This window comes from Natrix helvetica (genome assembly GCF_964273705.1).
Source record: "Natrix helvetica genome assembly, chromosome: 1".
Lineage (NCBI taxonomy): Eukaryota > Metazoa > Chordata > Lepidosauria > Squamata > Natricidae > Natrix > Natrix helvetica.
In genome coordinates this window covers 219,366,807-219,385,905 of record NC_138548.1, presented here as the reverse complement: position 1 = coordinate 219,385,905, position 19,099 = coordinate 219,366,807, and the positions used below count along the sequence as shown (strand labels likewise).

The 19,099-nt window shown below is 41.8% G+C and overlaps 1 protein-coding gene across 1 annotated transcript; it reads right to left on the bottom strand.

Moving 5' to 3' along the window:
• Positions 1-351: 351 nt before the first annotated feature.
• Positions 352-18,956, bottom strand: LOC309382902 (keratin, type II cytoskeletal 75-like). The gene is made up of 9 exons (XM_081934864.1): positions 18,317-18,956; positions 7,943-8,157; positions 7,605-7,665; positions 6,754-6,849; positions 5,490-5,654; positions 4,448-4,573; positions 2,963-3,183; positions 1,775-1,809; positions 352-1,679 (listed from the first exon to the last, which is right to left on the bottom strand). The coding sequence occupies exons 1-9, from the start codon at positions 18,845-18,847 to the stop codon at positions 1,357-1,359; spliced, it is 1,773 nt and encodes a 590-aa protein (XP_081790990.1). The 5' UTR covers positions 18,848-18,956; the 3' UTR covers positions 352-1,356.
• Positions 18,957-19,099: the final 143 nt, after the last annotated feature.

Sequence of the window (19,099 nt, the reverse complement as noted above, 5' to 3'; positions counted from 1 at the left end):
TTTTATTTTTGTCCAGGGCCAAGTTCCCTTAGAAATCATCTCTTGAGGGATGTTGGCTAATGGAGAACAGTGCTGCAGGAATTAATAGGTAGAGCAAAAGTCAAGTGTATCCCATTTTGGCTTCTCTGGCACTGCCTGTCCTCTCTCTTCCTTTTATTTATTTATTTTTTCTAATTCTTATTTTTCTCCGGTAAGCAGAAGCCAAAGGAATGGGATAAATGGGATTGATGCTACCAGACATTAGAACTGAGAACCCAAGTGAAATTAGGCTCAAAGTCACATTTGGTTCTAAGTCACAGGTCGAAGCAGTGCCATAATTTGTGCTACAAAACAAAAGAGAGGGGTTTGAGCTAATGTAAAAATGACAGTATTTATTGCAGCACAAGACTTTATTGACAAGAGATTATTTCATGAGGTACACTGTGAATGAGGAAACTGCCGGAAGCTTGCATTTTGCTTTTCGTTAACAACTTTAGAGGATGGCATATAATCACACGAACTACTGTACATTAGAATTTAAAAACAAGATGTACAATAAAGTGATACTTTAAACAGAGCTTATAAAAGTGGTATGGCTGGTTTGGTGCTCTTGTTCTTCATCTGCAATTTAGTGTATTCTCTTTGTGACAAGACGGGCTTGTGCAAAGCCACTGAAGCAGAGCAGCAAAGAGACAAGCTAGGTTACCTGCTTCCTACAGAGTTATGCAACAATACAGCTGCCCACATGGAGGAAGCCAATATGGGAAGCACCATTCCATTCACAGAAGCACTAGCACAACAATGTGAGGGTGCAGGGAAATTACAATGGTCTATGCAGCAGAGCGTCAAAAAAAAAACGGATGAGGTGAAACACATACAATCAGAACAATCACATCAACTTGCATCTTCTGCCTTTCTGGGATGGGCCACTTCTGAGCCTGCAGGTGGATGATTACATGATTGAAATGCTTCTGTCGTTGATCAGAAAACGTGCCTATTCATGGAAAGCTAGCATGCCAGGGAGAAAACTGGGCTCGAAGCCCTGACACACTGGTTTTGTATATGCATACATGCATCCTTTTAGAAAGCAAAAGAGAGAGGAACCTTCCAAGTATGTGATCATCCACCTAGATCCTGGAAGGGTTGCAATAGTAGATCAACCTCCTGATCATGACCTAGGCTTACAAGTGCCATCCCAGCAGGCGATTTACCCTGTAAATGTAGAGGATTGTATGATCATTGCAGAGGAAGTATGGGCAATTGTGGGCACACTAAATTTTCAGAAAGTACTGTATGTTGTGTTGGTGGGGGGGGCACGTGATAACAAGAGACTCTTCTGTTTCTTGAAGCAGGAAGTGAGCTCTGCTTTTGGAAACCTTAGCTGATTATTCTCTTGCTTGAGGAGCTTGTGGCCGATACGATCTTCATGCTTGAACTCCCCCCACCGTAGCTGTATCCGCCCCCTGTGAGGCTTCCAGAGCCACTTAAGCTGCCCCCACTACTAAATCGGCTCATTTTCCCCCCTCCAACGCTCATGTGGCTGTGACCTCCGCCGCCGCCACCACCAAGGTTTAATCCGCTGGTTCCTCCACCGATACTATATCCAGCTCCTCCTCCAACTCCGTAGCCAGATCCCCCGCCGACACCGTATCCTCCTCCTCCTGCTGCACCACTCATGGTGCTCGAGCTGCTGATCACAGCTGTGGATTGGAAAACAATACAGGAAATCAGACTTGGCCACTCAAGATGACAAAAGCACTGTCTAATTTAACTGAACGCTAGGTTGCGTACTTACAGATATTGACAGGGGTTTCAAACTCGCCCGACATCCTAAGAGAGAAAAGAAAAACAAAGGGTTGAAACAAAGAACGAATTTTACCATCCAGAAAATTCTATACCTCCCAGGATTTTCATGGCTTTCATAATAGCATCAAATTTGCTTCAAAATAGCTTCCAGGAGTCTTTCCTGAATCCTGCAAATTTATCACTCAGGGCCAGAGCATCAGGTTATTAACTATGAGCTGGATATTCTCGGGATAATGAGATTCACACCCAGCTCTGTACAGTTGTATTTTCATAATTCATGGTTTTCTAACCAGTCCTATAGTAGAATTTAAGCTATCTCCTTCTTGGCTTTAGTCTTGTATCAACTTATTTCTCTTTCTGCTATTCCAAATAATTTGCTCTGGAACTATGCATTGTTGAAAAAAAAATTCTACCTACCATATTTTTCGGAGTATAAGACGCACCCTTTTCCCTCAAAAAAGAGGCTGAAAATCTGGGTGTGTCTTATACACTGAATACAGCATTTTTTGCCTCCTGAAACCCGCCTCCCTTCACCAAAATGGCCATGCATAGCCTTTAGAAGGCTTTCAGAGAGCTCCTGGGGGTTGGGAAGGGTAGAAATGAGCAAAAAACGGGCCATTTCTTTGCTCAGTGTTGCCCCTCTTCCCCAAGCTCCCAGGAGCACTCTATAAGCCTCCTAAAGACTATCCATGTCCTTTTTTGAAAAAAAACATGGGCCTGTATTCACAAAAAAACGGGCTGTTTTTGAGAGGTCAGCAGAGTGCAAAAACTTTTTTTAAAATTTTCCTCTTCAAAATCTTGGTGCATCTTATATTCCGGTGCGTCTTATACTCCAAAAAATACAGTACATTATTAGCTAAAGAGATTGTCCAAGTCCTCACCACAGAGGTGGTATTCAGCCAGTTCTTTCTGGTTCGGGTGAACCGGTAGCAGTGGCTACGGAAGGCTCCTCCCACCCACCCTGATGTAATGCACGAGCACTGCGCATGCACAGACAAGGCCCTTGTGAGCACGCTCACATTTGCGAACCAGTAGGGAGGGTAAGTGAATCCCACCTCTGACCTACCCATGTGCATTTGACCAGAATAGACAGCCACCTTCAAAACTCAAATCTTGGCAATTGGTCTTTTGCACATGGAAATAGGCAAAAGAGTCTGATATCCTGGTCAATATTTACCGGCACTCCTCTCCCTCTAGCAGGGTCCTGTATGTAGCAATCTCAACGTCCAAGGCCATTTTCACATTCATCAGTTCTTGATAATCCCGCAGCAGGCGAGCCAGCTCATCCTTTGCCGATGTGAGGGCACTCTGGAGGTCAAGCAACTTTGTCCGAGCATCTTTCAGGGCTGACTCCCCACGTTGTTCAGATTCTGCTAAGGTGGCCTGCAGGCTGCCAATCTGAGAAAGAAAGAGACAAATGTTTCATGTTTTGTGTACATGGATGTGATTGCCAATACAAATGAATCAATTAATTCATTAATTCAAAGAGGCAGGGACTTTTTAGTTGAAGCACCAACATTAACTGAGTATTCTTTCCAGGCCCCATCTTTTACTTTTATTTGTTTCTTAGAGAAGAATGTAAGATTTTGGAGAAAGAATTCCGTCACTAGTTAAGGGAATTCATTTCTTTCTGTTGCTGTTGAGTATAAGGTATCTGCTTTGTTTCTTGGGGTTTACTCATAGCAAGCCACTGTTTCTTTAAAAACACTATTCTATGGTATTACTATTTTTACTTCAGTTAAAATATGACACACACACACACACACACACACACACACACACCAAGGTGGTTTCAGGGGTGGGCTTCTGCGGGTTCGCACAGGTTCAGGCAATGCTGTAGCTTAGGATCTGCCCAGTTCAGCGAATCTGCAAATCCCACCCCTGGCTGGCCCCTCCCCTCCAGGAGTCTCCACGTGGCCTGTTTGGGATGCCAGGTAAGTACAGGGCTGCGTGGAGACTTGGGGAGGGCAAAAATGGGCCTCCCTAAAGTTGAGGAAGGAGGCCAGAGGCCAGGCCTGTTTCTGGCCTCTGGAGGGCCTCCAGAGCCTGGGGAGGCAGTTTTTGCCCTCACGGAGGCATGAGGAAAGCCTCCGGAGCCCAGGAAGGGTGAAAAGCCCCCTCCCCGCTGTGGTGCAGGAGACTGACTAGGCCATGCCCATCATGGCCATGCCCACCTAGCAACCGGGCAGAGAACCCGTTGCTAAAAATTTTGAAGCCGCCCCTGGGTGGTTTCCATATGAACTGACTGAAGCTAAAGTATTCAGGTGGGAAAATAAGATGAGAATACCAAACCAGTGAAAGTGACTAGTAGAACATGGGATTCTAAAACTCTGAGCAGCCTTGAAGATGTGCTTTGAAAGCAATTATAAATGGAACTAAGGAAATCCGGAGAAGCTATCAGCCCCTAAATGGAAGATGTCCCCCATTGCCCTTTCTCCCCAGAAACCAAGAAAGTTTATAAAAACGAAATAAGAAAGAATCTAAGGAATTATTGAAATCGCTTACGGATTGCATAAATCCTGTTTAAGGCGGGGGGGGGGGTTGAACCTAGGCAGTTACAAGAGTTGGATCTTTGACCATCATAAAACAATTAATTTCTCCCTTAGAAAAAGAAATAGAGAGGAGAGGAGGGAAAAAAAAGAAGGAAAAAGATATTCCTTACTGCTTTCTTCACAATTTCGATTTCGGAGCGAAGTCTTTGGACAATCCGGCTCATATCTGCAATCTCATCTTTGGTTGATTTCAAGTCATCTCCATGTTTGAAAGCCGTACTTTGCAATTCTTGGAACTGAAAGTCAAAATGGAAAGGGATAATCATTTTGTGCATCTTAAATAAGCCCTATTCACAAAATGGTCTTTATTCACATGCATAAAATAGTTGGCATGATTGTAAATGTGTAGAAAAAAAAAAGGTTGAGTGCTCGAAGTACTTGGAAAAGAAAATTTTGAATTGCACTAGCTTAATGTACAGAAAGGTCTAGTTTTTCCATAGATGAAGAACCAAAATTTAGCTGCAGGAACAGAAATCTATTTTCAATAAAGGAATGCATATACTGAATATAAATTTATATGCAGACGTGCTCTCAGGGCAAAAGCAAATTTTTGGGACCAATTCCAAGAAGCTGGAAGACTCTCAAAGGCAAAAGAGCCAGCTTACCAAATGAGCAGAACATACTTTTCCACTTGAGGCAAAACAGCAAGGTACATTGTATGCCAGGCCATACAATATTTTTTGAGCAGCTGAAACATCTCATAAATGCACCCAAGATGGGGAAGTTTCCATTTTAGAAAAATGAAATACAAATGGAAAAGATGGTGATAACTATTTATAGATAGTGGTCATTCACCAAACCATTTTGGGGTGTAATATGCCCTATGTGTACGACGTAAAGATAGTGCTTCCTGTATCTTGTGGACTAGATCAGATCTAAAAAGATATAGTATGATATAGTGATCTTATGAACCTCTTTGGGCTGCCCTAAAGACCGTTGTTTGAATTTCTTGCAAAAGACTAACTTTCTGGACAAACTGCTACTTGGTTCTTTCAGATTTCAGCAGTTCTTAATTCAGGAGCATCAGAGAGCATTGAATTCAATTTCGTTCCAGTGTAAATATTGAAACCTCTCAGAGATTTGCTTTATAGTTGAGGGGACTGTCATTCAAGTTGAGATGAAATTACATCTGCTTTTGCCAAAGATCCTCACCTTACTTTGGTACCATGCCTCAGCCTCTGCTCTGCTGCGATTGGCAATGTCTTCATACTGAGCTTTGACTTCAGCAATGATGCTGTCGAGATCCAGATCTCGGTTGTTGTCCATTTGCAGAATAACGTTCGTCTCCTTAACTTGCGAGTGCAGCTGAGTCAGCTCCTGTGGGAGTTGCAAACAATGCAATTGTTAAGGAAAAAGCCATGATGCGGAACCGTGACAGAGTATGCTTGTGCCCTTGGATTAACTTGTTAGACATGTGTCTACATTGAAAGGAGCTCACGGGAAAATAATTATATGAACGACTTTCAAGTAAAGATTCCAGATCCTCTATCAAAGCAGACGTGCCAGGGTTTGAAATCCTTTACAGGTGGGATTTCTATCATTAGATATTATTTGGAATTCTCAGTGTCACTTTGTTCATAGCTGTCAAGATAGAAGTGTCAACAACCACCATTCACTTTTCACTTCCATGGGGAAAAGATGTGATGCTTGTTCACCTCACATGGCATGGGAGATATGAATCTCTCTCTGAAAGCCATTAAGGTGTCCACCTTTTCAGGTATCCTTGCAACATAGAAAAGCCCCTCCTGAGCTCACCCCACACCAAACAATCCGATAAGAACGGATTTATTTTACCTAGGATTAAAATAATGATTGATTTGAAAGCAGCTATTCGGGGTTAATGAATATATAGGTCTTAAAGGTAAAGGTAAAGGTTCCCCTTGTGTGAGTCATTCCCGATTCTAGGGGGCGGTGCTCATCTCCATTTCAAAGCTGAAGAGCCAGCACTGTCCGAAGACGTTCTCCATGGTCATGTGGCCAGCATGACTAAACACTGAAGGCGCACTGATTGCTGTTACCTTCCCACCAAAGGTGGTTCCTATTTTTCTACTTGCATTTTTACATGCTTTCGAACTGCTAGGTTGGCAGAAGCTGGGACAAGTAACAGGAACTCACTCCATTACGTGGCGCTAGGGATTCGAACCGCCAAACTGCTGGCCTTTCTAATCAACAAGCTCAACGTCTTAGCCACTGAGCCACCATTTCCCATCATAGGTCTTAGGACCACTTTTATAACAGGTAAAAGGACAGGTTTATGCAGGCAGTAAAACACAGTGAGAAAGCTATACATTGGATGGCATGTATTGCTCTAGCAGAGATCTCTTACATGCATTCAAAATGCTTTTATTGGCCACATATTGGAAAATGAATTTGCTTTAGGTGCTAATAGTTATAATAAGGCAGAAGTGATCCTTACCGCATCAAAGAGCGTTCTTAAGAACTGGATATATTGAGTCAAGGAGTCAGACTTGGATCCCAGATCAATCTTGTGCATATATGAGCCGTCCACATCCTTAGGAAGAAACATATGAATACTATCATAGTCAGGCAACGATGTGTCAGAGCTTTAACACAGAAATTCCCGTTTTAAGGCTTTTTAAGGAAGCAATATTCTATGCAGGTAGTATACCTGGTATATAATATAGAACAAAGCATTGCTTATTTATTTGTTCGATGAAGAGCTAGCTTTGTGGAGCTCAAGCCTGCATTTGTAGTGTTCTAGCATTCCACAGAAGAACTAGCCTATATGGTGGGATGGGTTGCTAGAGAGCCAGAGGCCCAAATTTATCTTGTGAGCTTCCATGGCTGTGGCTAGACTGCAACCTGGCTCTTCCCTCTTTTAGCCCTATAACTTAAGCATTACTCCACACTCATTCACAATCTGTAGTGGTATCAGGTATGGCAGACATTGCAAGAATACATCCCTATAATTAAGCTGCACTTTCAGAAAATAAAAAATACCCAGGTTAGAAACCAACATTTTAAATGCATAGATATGTGAACTTTTGGAAGAGAGTTTTTTTTAGCAACGATCTGCATCTCTGTCCTAAGCTAAGCTGCACATCAATGGTTCAAAATGTTGGTATTGGATTTAAAACAGGTAATGTGGTAACTGTGATTGCCAGGCATGTAAGACTATTAACTTTAACACTGCAGATAGATGTGGAAGTGCAAATGTTTATGAGTAGGGATGTATAAGGAATTTTAAAAAAATATGATTGCAGCTTTACGTTTCCATGTGTTAATATGTTAATACGGGCCACTTACCTTTTTGAGCACCACAAAATCATTTTCACAAGCTGTCCGTTTGTTAATTTCATCCTCATATCTGCAATAGGAATAAATTATTACTAGCACTGATTATATTACCCTTATTCAACCGGTTGTTCAGATATATACAAAATCTTTACAAGCCTTACTGAATATATAACTTTATGACAGTTTTCTATGGTAAATGAAATCAGGAGATCATTAGCGATAGCAATAGCAATAGTGTAAGAGCAGCTACAGTAATTGGGAGGAAGGCATCACACATTGCTTTGCCTTCTTGACAGAAGTCCGCATCATCCACCCAACATCATCAACTTCTCTTCACTTTTACTTACTTGTTCTTGAAATCTTCCACAAGTTCTTGTGTGTTCTTCAGTTCTATGTCCAAATGGTTTTTATCATTGCAGAGGCTGTCAAGCTGCCTTCGAAGAGTTTCAATGTAAGCCTCATAAATAGGTTCAAGATTGTCCCTTAGTGCTGGAGAGCCTTGTTGGTACAGAAGATCCCATTTGGTTTCTAGGACTTTATTCTGTTGCTCAAGGAATCGCACCTAAAACCCAACAAGGAAAGGAGAGAGAAGAGGGACCTTGTTACCTTTCTTGAAGAACTGGCTAGAATCCATATCTTTATTTTGCAGATTAGTCCCTACCCTGTCTATATAGCCCTCTCTCTTCCACTTTTCCCAGCAATAATGCCATCAGGTAGACAGGGTTCAGAGTAAATGACTAGACTAAGACACCAAGTTAACTTCCATGGCTAAAGCTGGGAGCTGAACATGGATTTCCCTAGTGCCAATTCAATTCTTGTATCCTTCTTTATCAGATCAGGTGGAAGGCCCTGCTGAATCTCTGCTGATTTCCCCATGTGAAAGAGACAGAATAACAGAGTTGGAAGGGACCTTGGAGGTCTTCTAGTCCAACCTCCTGCTCAAGCAGGAAACCCTATACCATTTCAGACAAATGGTTGTCCTGTTAAACACTTGCTCTAACTACAGTGGTTTCCACCAAGGTCCTATGTTCCAGCGGGAACAGAGGTTTAATCCTATTGGTCAAAGGGTCAGACAGCTCCCTATAAAAGGGCTGCTGTCAGACTCAACCTTTGCTGGATTGCTCTCACTTGTTATACTTAATAAAGAGCTGTTGTTACCGTTAAGCCTGTGTGTGCCTATCCATTACCCAATCTAACACTGGCGACGAAGGTGGGATTGAAAGGCAACTAGATGAACCAAAAGAACGTAGCAATCCAGGAAGTACATCCAGCCCTGAGCTCAATCCGGCTTCGAGCAGCCATTTTTGAGCGGCAAACTCAAAACGCCCTCTGAACACAAAATGGCCATGCGTGCCCCACCGACTCCCTATGACCCAGTCACCAAGCACTGGGACTCGTACATGCTAAGATTTGACTGCTTCCTTGAGGCAAATGACCTCATGGGCCTTTCTGAAGGCCGCAAGAAGAACATGTTCCTCGGATACTGTGGCCGGGAAGTGTTCGAGATGGCGAAAGACCTCTCTGAGCTGACACCGCTACAATCAGTCACCTGGTCCGTGCTTCAGCAGATGCTGAGGACCCACTATGCGCCCAAGCCATCCAAGCATGTTCGCCAGCATGCGTCTTGGACGAAGCCAGGGCATCCGAATCAGCCATCAAATCTACTGAGACTGCAGTGCCAAAGTGCTCCACAAGATGCGCAAAAGAGTACACACATACATCGCGAGGCTGCAGAGCCAGACCATCATACCATGGTTAGGGTAGACCATCATACCGTGGTCTACCCTAAAGCAGGCTATCCCTAGCCTAATGAAGCAGTATCTTCACACCCCTGACATCCACCTACGAGATTACCAGGGAAACTGGGTCCCCATCGAGGGCCAAGGCACCTTCCAGGTGAAGTTCAAGCAGTTCAGCGGGAAACTCCCAGTGACAGTGGTTAGTGGCAACCTGCAGAGCCTCCTAGGGCTAGATTGATTCCAAGCCCTGAGCCTAGAAGTGACCGGTATCAACGCTTTGAAAGACGACGGCACTGAAGCCATCATTAAGGAGTTCGAGCACTTCTTTGGCACTGGTCTGGGTAAGTATGTGGGGATTCCAATTTCCTTTAGTTTGGACCCCAACATAGCCCCAATAAGGCTAAAACCCAGGAGAGTACCTTTTGCTCTCCACCCCAAAATAGACAGGGAAATTGACAAGCTCGTAGGCCAGGGAATCCTAGAGTCGGTCAATCACGCACGCTGGGAGACCCCTATAGTGACGCCTGTCAAATCTGATGGGTCTGTCCGCATCTGCATGGACTACAAGTGCACAATAAATAAAGCGCTACAACAAAGCGCCTACCCTGTATCCATTGTACAGCACCTCCTTCATTCATTAGGCCCTGGAAAAAATTCGCTACATGGCGCATGCATACCAACAATTCCCTGTAGATGGCGCTACGGCGGAGGCCCAAACCATTGTGACGCACAGGGGTGCATTCAAATGTCACCACCTGCAATTCGGCATTAGTATTGCCCCTGGACTGTTCCAAAGCATCATGGAACGGCTTTTGCAAGGGATTCCAGGAGTCGTCCCCTATTTCGACAACATCTTGGTATCGGCTGCAAACGAGGTGCAACTTTTAAAACTTGTACGAACAGTTTTGGCTCGAATTAGAGACAAAGGCCTCCATCTCAAAAAAAGAGAAATGCCAAATTAACGTGCCAAGAGTTGAATTCTTAGGGTACCTAATCGACGGCTCTGGGATTCACCCGACCACACAAAAAATCAAAGCAATTAAGGACGCACCCACACCTCGCAATCAAATCGAGCTGCAGGCATTCCTCAGGCTCCTTAATTTCTACAGTGTCTTTCTCAAACAGAAAGCCACCGTTGCTGAGCCCTTACACCATCTCTTGGCTAAGAACGTGAAGTGGTCCTGGGGCAAAGCCAAGGCTGCCGCATTTGCCGCAGTAAAACAACTCCTGTCAGAGGATTCCTTCCTGGTACAGTACAGCCAGACCCTGTCATTGGTACTGACCTATGACACTTCCCCGTTTGGCATTGGCACCATCCTCAGCCACCGCATGCCCAACGGAACCGAAGCCCCTATTGCATTTTACTCCAGGACCTTGTCTGCTGTAGAGCAGAACTACAGCCAGCTGGACCGTGAGGCTTTGGCTGCAGTGGCTGGAGTAAAGAGGTTCCATGAGTATCTATATGGCCGGGACTTTGAACTGGTTATGGACCACAAGCCATTGTTGGGCTTACTGGCTGGGGACCTACCTACCCCAGTGTCATTATCACCCCGCATGACCAGATGGACCATCTTCTAGCTGCCTACTCCTACCGTCTCATCCACCGACCAGGCTCCACTTTGGGGCACTCTGATGCTCTCAGCCACTGCCCACTGCCTGAACCTCTTGCTGACCCTACCCTGAGATGCCAGTCCTCCTCATTGACTGCCTTGAGACTGGGACTGTCTCATCCAGTGACGTTGCCCATCACTCTGCAAAGGACTCCACCATCAAGAAAATTTTGAACTGGGTGTGGAGGGGGTGGCCCAAGGGGCCTGTTGGGGCTGATTTCAAAATGCATTTTATTATTTATTTATTTTATTTATTATTTATTTATTTCTTAGCGCTTATAGATCGCCCCCTCTCCCAAAAGGGACTCGGGGCGATGTACAGTCCATATCAGAAATACATCGTAAGTAACTATAAAATTTAGATAATTAAAATTATTAAGTAGATAGATTCATAAATAAGAGGAGGATAAAAAGATATACAGAACTGTACTGCTAAGTAAATAATTTAAAATGTACAAAATTTAAAACCCCAATATCCTATAAAATTAAGTTTAAAAGAACAATCCCTCTAAAAACCAGTAAGAAATATGTATGCCAGGAGGTAGACGTTATAATTATGCCAGGCCAGCCAGTCGGAACAGGTGTGTCTTCAATTTCTGTCGGAAGGAGCGGAAGTCAGTGGTGGTTCTAATGTCGGGGGGAGGTCATTCCAGAGGGTTGGGCCCATCACAGAGAAGGCCCTACTCCTCGGTGTCGCCCGTTGGCATTGCCTAGTGGACGGCATCAGGAGAAGCCCCTCCCTGTGAGAGCGAATTGGCCGCAGGGATGTATGTGGGAGGATGCGATCCCGATTTTGCTAAACGCGATGAGTTATATAGGTTGTAAATGGCTGTCTACTGTGGGGGGGACCGGGTTGTTGTTCCACCCAAACTGCGCATTGCAGTATTAGAGGCTTTACACTAGGGCATCCTGGAATTGTCAGGATGAAGTCTTTGGCTAGGAGTTATGTGTGGTGGCCTAACATGGACAGGGAGATCGAAGAATGGGTGGCTGCCTGCAACTGCGCAGGTCAGGCAGAGCTACCCAAAAACCCGCCTACCTGTGTGACTACGTAACAAGTAGGATTGTTCCATCCAAGAGGGGAGGGGTGTTAGATACTTGCTCTAATTACAGTGGTTTCCACCAAGGTCCTCTGTTCCGGTGGGAACAGAGGTTTAATCCTATTGGTCGAAGGGCCTGACAGCTCCCTATAAAAGGGCTCTTATCAGAATCAACCTTCGCTGGATTGTTCTCACTTGTTATACTTAATAAAGAGCTGCTGTTACCGTTAAGCCTGTGTGTGCCTATCCATTACCCAATCTAACAGTCTCTTCTTTAAAACCTCCAGTGATAGAGCTCCCACAACTTCTGAAGGCAAGCCATTTCATTGATTAATTGCCATTTCATTGATTAATTGTTTTAACTGTTTTGTCCTCTTGAAGAAAAACTCCTTCCTTAACCCTCCATCCATCCTTTCTCTAATTTTAAAAATTCAGTGTTGAAATGAATTTTCACACAATTTCACAGCATCAATATTTTACGTAAATGCATAGATATGCATGTTCACATTGCAAAATTTTAAATCACCAGTTAATTAAAATTCATCAAAGATGCAAAGATCCTTTTTTAAAAATAAATAAATGGAATGTTGCATTTTACACCTATATTTTGTTTCTCTAAAATCCCAGCAATATATATTACTAGGAATGATTTAGATGCGAAATGAAGTAGGGAAGCAAAGATATTCACTTTTTGGGAAGTATACAAATCAGGATTAGGCAATCCTGACTTCAGTCTTAACCTAGTCAACATAATTGCGTACCTACAGTTGCATTTAAGGCTGCTAATTTGATTAGTGGGGCCTAAAACGATCACTCCTAGGAATCATATGACACCCACATCTAATTATTTAGGCTGAAACATATTAGATTGAGTCCCTACATTTTTAGGGGCATTGGGTATTTTAGAATTGCCTTTGCCTTTGCTGTTTTTCATTCATTTTTAACGGTTTTAAAACAGGTTTATCAATATTCATTTTTTATTTGTACTTTTACTTCACTGATTCATTAGTCAGAAAACCATAATTCCTATACAAACAAGTAGATGTACATTGCCTGGAATCATTTTGTTTTATTTTATGATCTGCCACATTAACAGACAAAAGCTTATTATTTTGCTACAAAATCTATAACTCATTAAAGTAAATCTAAAGAAGTTGTGTTTGGGGTACATGCTTTGGAGCTGAATATGCTTTGAAAATTATTCAGAAAGCCTTCAAAAGCAAACCTATACCCCTCCCCAATTCATGAAATCAGCTATGATTCCCCTCCCCCAACTTTTACCCAAGCTAAGCCTGGAAAAAAATGTAGCTGCTTTAAAAGTCACACTAATGATGTAGCTGCTTTAATGAATCCACTCAATGGCCAAAGCATAGAATAGTTTTTCACCAGCACTTTAAGGATGGATTGGTGCTGAATAAATATGGAAAACCATGTTCAATGAAGATGTACTTAGAATAAATTTGGGAAAGAAAAAAAATATGAAAGATCAAAGTAGCTCTTATCTTTCTTATTCATATTTAAAACCTCAGGATAAAATTAGAATGGCTTATTATTTGAAAGGGAGAATTTATTAATGTTCATTAAAGAATGATATATCTTTATAGTCATCCAATGCTCTAATTGACATGTTCTCCCCTCCTCCATGCCCTCCAGAATTCAGGCTCTTAAACTGTGAGAACAAAACGTTCATTGTGATTCTGCCAGATTTCCTGGGTGGCCTTGGGCAATTGACTAGTTATCTCATCAGATCAGCTCCTTCATCTCTGAAACAAGAGTAAGAGATAATGAGGAGCTTAGCCTTGAGGGATGTCGTAAGAATTAAGGAGATAATGATTTTCAAACTTGGCAACAGAATGTAGTACCATTGCCAGATGATACTCTACACGGCGCCCAAAAAACCTTTGGATTTTTCTTTGGGAAAAGATTATGTTTCTTATTTAGCCAGAAGGAAAGTCCATATGTATCTTAATAAGGAAATTTGGGTCTGAAAGCTGCACTCTTGAAAACACACAAGTATAGATAAATAACTGGAAAAATCAAACAGCCCATGACATACTCAGCTGTGAGGTAAATTAGATGTTAAACGTCCTGAAGAAATAGTGACAAAAATCTGTCAATTTTGCCTTTATTCCATAGTCACAAATCTGAACTAAAGTATTTGCATTTCTCCTATTTGGATATTCCAAGGTAAGAGAAAGAGGGAGAAGGAATGGGAGAGGAAGAAGCGAAATAAACAAACATTTTTGCTTTACAAAAATGGGTACTGTATATTGCAGAAACTAAGAGCAAATACATTATGTTGCCAAAAGTATTCGCTCACCTGCCTTTACTCGCATATAAACTTACTGTAAGTGACATCCCAATCCATAGGGTTCAATATGACGTCGGTCCACCCTTTGCAGCTATAACAGCTTCAACTCTTCTGGGAAGGCTGTGCCCAAGGTTTAGGAGTGTGTTTATGGGAATTTTTGACCATTCTTCCAGAAGCGCATTTGTGAAGTCACACACTGATGTTGGATGAGTTTACATGGCCTACCACTTTGTGGCTGAGTTGCTGTCATTCCCAAACACTTCCATGTTCTTATAATACAGCTGACAGTTGACTGTGGAATATTTAGGAGCGAGGAAATTTCACGACTGGATTTGTTGCACAGGTGGCATCCTATCACAGTTCCACGCTGGAATTCACTGAGCTCCTGAGAGTGACCCATTCTTTCACAAATGTTTGTACAAACAGTCTGCATGCCTAGATACTTGATTTTATACACCTGTGGCCATGGAAGTGATTCTGATTATTTGGATGGGTGAGCGAATACTTTTGGCAATATAGTGTATGCTTATACTGGAATACACAAATGTGCATGCATTTTGATGGACTGATGCAGAAACAGGATGCATTAAACTTTTCTTTTAAATCATAAGCGAGACAAAGTGAAGAAGATAAGTCTGCCCCACCCAAATTCTGGTTCAACCTGACTGAAAGGACAGAGCATCCTGTAGAAAGTAAGGTAGTCTTTTCCTATGAGTCTCTGAAGCCATATTTTAGATCATTGTCGATTAAGCATGACCAGTTCACAAGGACAATATTCCCCATTACATTTTGATATATGCAAATCCAGAAAGGGTTTGCCAAATGACAATGTTTTTCAATAATAGTTGCATCAATCTTTTTTCTCCAGAACTATTCATTGGGAACTTGGCCATGAGAGATATATACTGCTACTTGGAAATACGAAACTGTATATGACTGGCAACACTTGGTATGCATTTTCATTCACTTTATCCTCAATGTGAAAATCCCAATAGAGAATGTTGTCTCCCTCATCTTGGTCCTCAAGAATGGAAGCACCTCAAAAGGCTGAAACAAGAGTTGAGTATAAATGAAAGATTTCCCCCAAATGGAATATGAACAAGTTTTAATATTTTAAAAACATTGTCATTATTTCTAATAAATATATGCTGTACGGGTGAATTTCAAGGCTGATTATTGTGTTCAGTTGTGGACAGCAGCCATTAAGAAAGATTCAGAGAAGTCGAAACAGATTTAAGGAAGGCAATAAGAGTGATGAGGCAGCTATAAACTAAATCCTATGAAGAGGATCGCATCTTATGCATCCAGCTTTGATCACCTCAATGTAAAAAAGATGTTGAGACTCTGGAAAGAGTGCAAAGAGCAGCAAAGGGGATTAGGGGACTGGAGGCTAAAACATATGAAGAACGGTTGCAGGAAATGGGTATGTGTAGTTTAATTAAAAGAAGGACCAGGGATGACATGACAGCAGTGTTCCAATATCTCAGGGGCTGCAACGAAGAAGAAGATTAGGACCTATTATCTATCAACCCAGAATGCAGAACATGAAAGAAAAATGGATTTAAAGTACGAGAAAGTAGGTCCTGTGTGGAGTGGGGAAAGTCCTATGACAATGAGAATGGTTTGACAATTGAGTAATTCGGCAATGGGGAAAAGATAACTGGCCTGAAAAAGAAAAAGGAGGGGAAACAAAACTGAACTGAGATGAAGTGACGCAAAAAGATCATTAGACAGGGAAGGGTTAAATTCACCCAAAGCTCCCTCTAGAATCGTAAGACATATTCTTCGTATAAAATTTGGATTTCTGCAATGGGCAGACGAATGGACTTGATCTAACTAACCTCATCCAACTCTATAATTCGATACCATACCATGAGTTGTACAAAGACATCTGCCAGGTTTTTTTGGAAAGCAATGAATGAGTGCTTGGTGGAAAATTGACTAGGCACGTGTCAAGTATAGATTTAATGAAGGGAAGACATACAGCTATTTAGCTCTTGCTGTGGTATGCCCCTGTAGAGCATAATGACACAAAGGTTTAAAAGAGAGCTATATAGAAAACCCAATGAGGAAAAGCTCAAAGTATTAATTAGATTTGCATAGAGGTAGACTACACTTTCAGAACATTATATTGTACAGACAGCCCTTCCTGACCTGTTCCATTTTAATGTTCTCATGCAGGGGTAAGGGAAGGAATAGCACATTTTTAAAGCACTTTCATGTAGGACACTTGATTCCAGTTTGCAAGGTGTAGGTCATTAAAGCAATTTAATTTTTAAATATGTTCTATATTGTGTGTATGTGTGTGTATGTATCTTCAGGACAGTCTTGAGTCATGGTGACTGCCTAGACTAATCCCTGCAATTTTCAGGTTGCCATTGTCCAAGGGCTAAGAGCGCGATACTTAGCTACTTTCATACCCAAGACAGTACTAGAACTCAAGCCAATATCTAGCATGATGCCTCTTAGCCACTACACCAAGTATATTTTCATTTATTTCTATTATATAATAATAATAATAATAATAATAATAATAATAATAATAATAATAATAATAATAATAATAATAATAATAATACCATGGGGAAGTAGTTTATAAATACTAGCAATAAATGTTGCATAAAACACATTATGAAGACGAACATGAAACATGATTTTCACATGTACGCGATCATAACAAACCTGTGATTGAGAAACACCTAAGAATGAAGTTGTATCTGTCATTAGGAATATACCATTGTTGCATAATACGTCATTAGGAATATACCATTAACTTCATAATTCGAAGAACCATTTATATTAACCAAATGAGTATTCAAATTACTGCTATCAAATTAATCCAAAATGTGCAATAAAGTGCAGCATTCCTACTTCTCTCACCCCTACATTTTCACCAATATCAACAGTTCTGCATTTTAACTTTTAAATTCTAAAAATATTTTTAAAAGTCACAATAGTTCACTTCCACCCCAGTTGAAATGCATGCAAAGCAGTCCTTCTTTAAAAGCTTTTATATTTCTTTTACATGTAGAAAGTAACCTCTATCTCAAAAACGTTGTAGGTTTGGTTTGCTAAAATTCAGCTTGTGTAGCTTTCCTCTTATGAGAAAAAATGCCATTTAAAACTATGTTTAGACACATATTCCAAAGAGAAACCAGCTCTTTGAAATAGTGATGATCAAGCTATTCATTCTGGAGACAATTAGCTTTTTGGGAATTAAACAGGCTTATTTAACTAGATGTACTAGAATAGATTTACATCGATGTCACTATAACATTTTATTTGAAAGAAGCTGCTATATATACTAAGTGAAGCCAGCAATGAATTCAACAAATATTGTGGGGGTGGATGCTGTACCAGGCACTGTTCTTTAGATCAGTGTATCTCAACCACAGCAACTTTAAGATATGTAGACTTCAATTCCCAGAACCCTGGGAGTTAACTAGGGAATTCTGGGTATTGAAGTCCATACATCTTAAATGACCATGTATTCCTTGACAAGATATCTTTTAATCTAGTATCATTACAAATGTCTGACCAACCTTCTTCGACAATTTCCAAGGAAAACTGTAGAACTTTCACATTTATAATTAACTTCATTACTGAAATACCTTCCGAGTACTTAATTTTAAAGTACAATTTAAATAAAGTTACTAGTTCTTTTCTCAAGTGTAGCTTCCCACCATCTGGTGCTCTCCAGATAGGTTTGATGACAAATGTCATCATTCCCAGCCAACATAGACAAAGGGATTAATAGAAATTATTACCCAAAACACATGATTGGGGAACGTTGCCTTACAATTAAAACAGCAGAAACTCCCATCATTATAGTTTCAGTCATTTTGTCATCTTTATGAAGCTAGATTTTCATAAGCTATTCAAATCCTGAGCAGCATCATTCTACCTCCAGGTTGTAAAAGAAAAGCTCCCTTGTGTCTTATTTTCAGAATAGTCTTGAACCCCTCACACCTTCCTAGTTTTTCTTTTTGCAATGCAATGTTCTCCCTGACCTCCATCTTACCTTGTCAATGAAAGAGGCAAACTTGTTGTTGAGGGTCTTAATCTGTTCTCTCTCTTGCACCCGGACCCTCTGAAGCTCAGGATCAACCTCCACGTGCAGAGGAGTCAGTAAGTTCTTATTCACTATGACGTTGTGGATTCGCCCAGGTGGGCAAGGCATTGAGCCTGAAAATGCATATCCTCCACCACCACCACCACCACCACCACCACCAAAGCCTCCAACATGACTACCTAGGCCCATGCCACCACCACCAAAACCCCCATATCCTGTGTTATAACTGCTGAATCCCAGACCACCACCCAAGCTTCTTCCAAAGTGAGCTCCTCCACCACCACCGGAACCTATGCCAATAGAAATCCGCTTGCTTCCACCAGTGTTGTAGAGACTTCTGCTGCCAAAGCCACCACCAAAAGATCCCAGTCCTCCGATGACAGAGGTTGAGCTGTTGCCCACTCGGAAGCCACTGTTGGAGACAGAGTAGTTCCTCCTTCCCCCCGCTGAAAATGATCTGGAACTGAATTGCCGGTTCATGGTGCGTCTGTGAGAGGGAGAACGGCAAGGTTGTGAAGCAGAAACAGAGGAGTAGAGATTAGAGGAGACCAAGAGCCCCCCTGTGATGTGGAAATGGGAGATGTCTCCTTATATGCATTTGAAATCTTGGGCTTGGTTGCATGGGAATGAGAAGAGGAAGGCAAATATTCAAGGGCTTGGCTTGCCTTCAAGCAATGAGTTCTACAGTAACGGCCCAACATCAAGTGCAACACACCTATCCAATAACTTTAA

Coding starts and splice junctions, on each gene's coding strand:
- LOC309382902 (XM_081934864.1), bottom strand. CDS start 18,847: ATGAACCGGCAATTCAGTTCCAGATCATTTTCAGCGGGGGGAAGGAGG. Junction 4,574..5,489: donor AGGCATGGTACCAAAGTAAG/GTGAGGATCTTT, acceptor TTTGACTTTCAG/TTCCAAGAATTGCAAAGTAC. Junction 1,810..2,962: donor CTAGAGGGAGAGGAGTGCCG/GTAAATATTGAC, acceptor TTTCTCTCTTAG/GATGTCGGGCGAGTTTGAAA.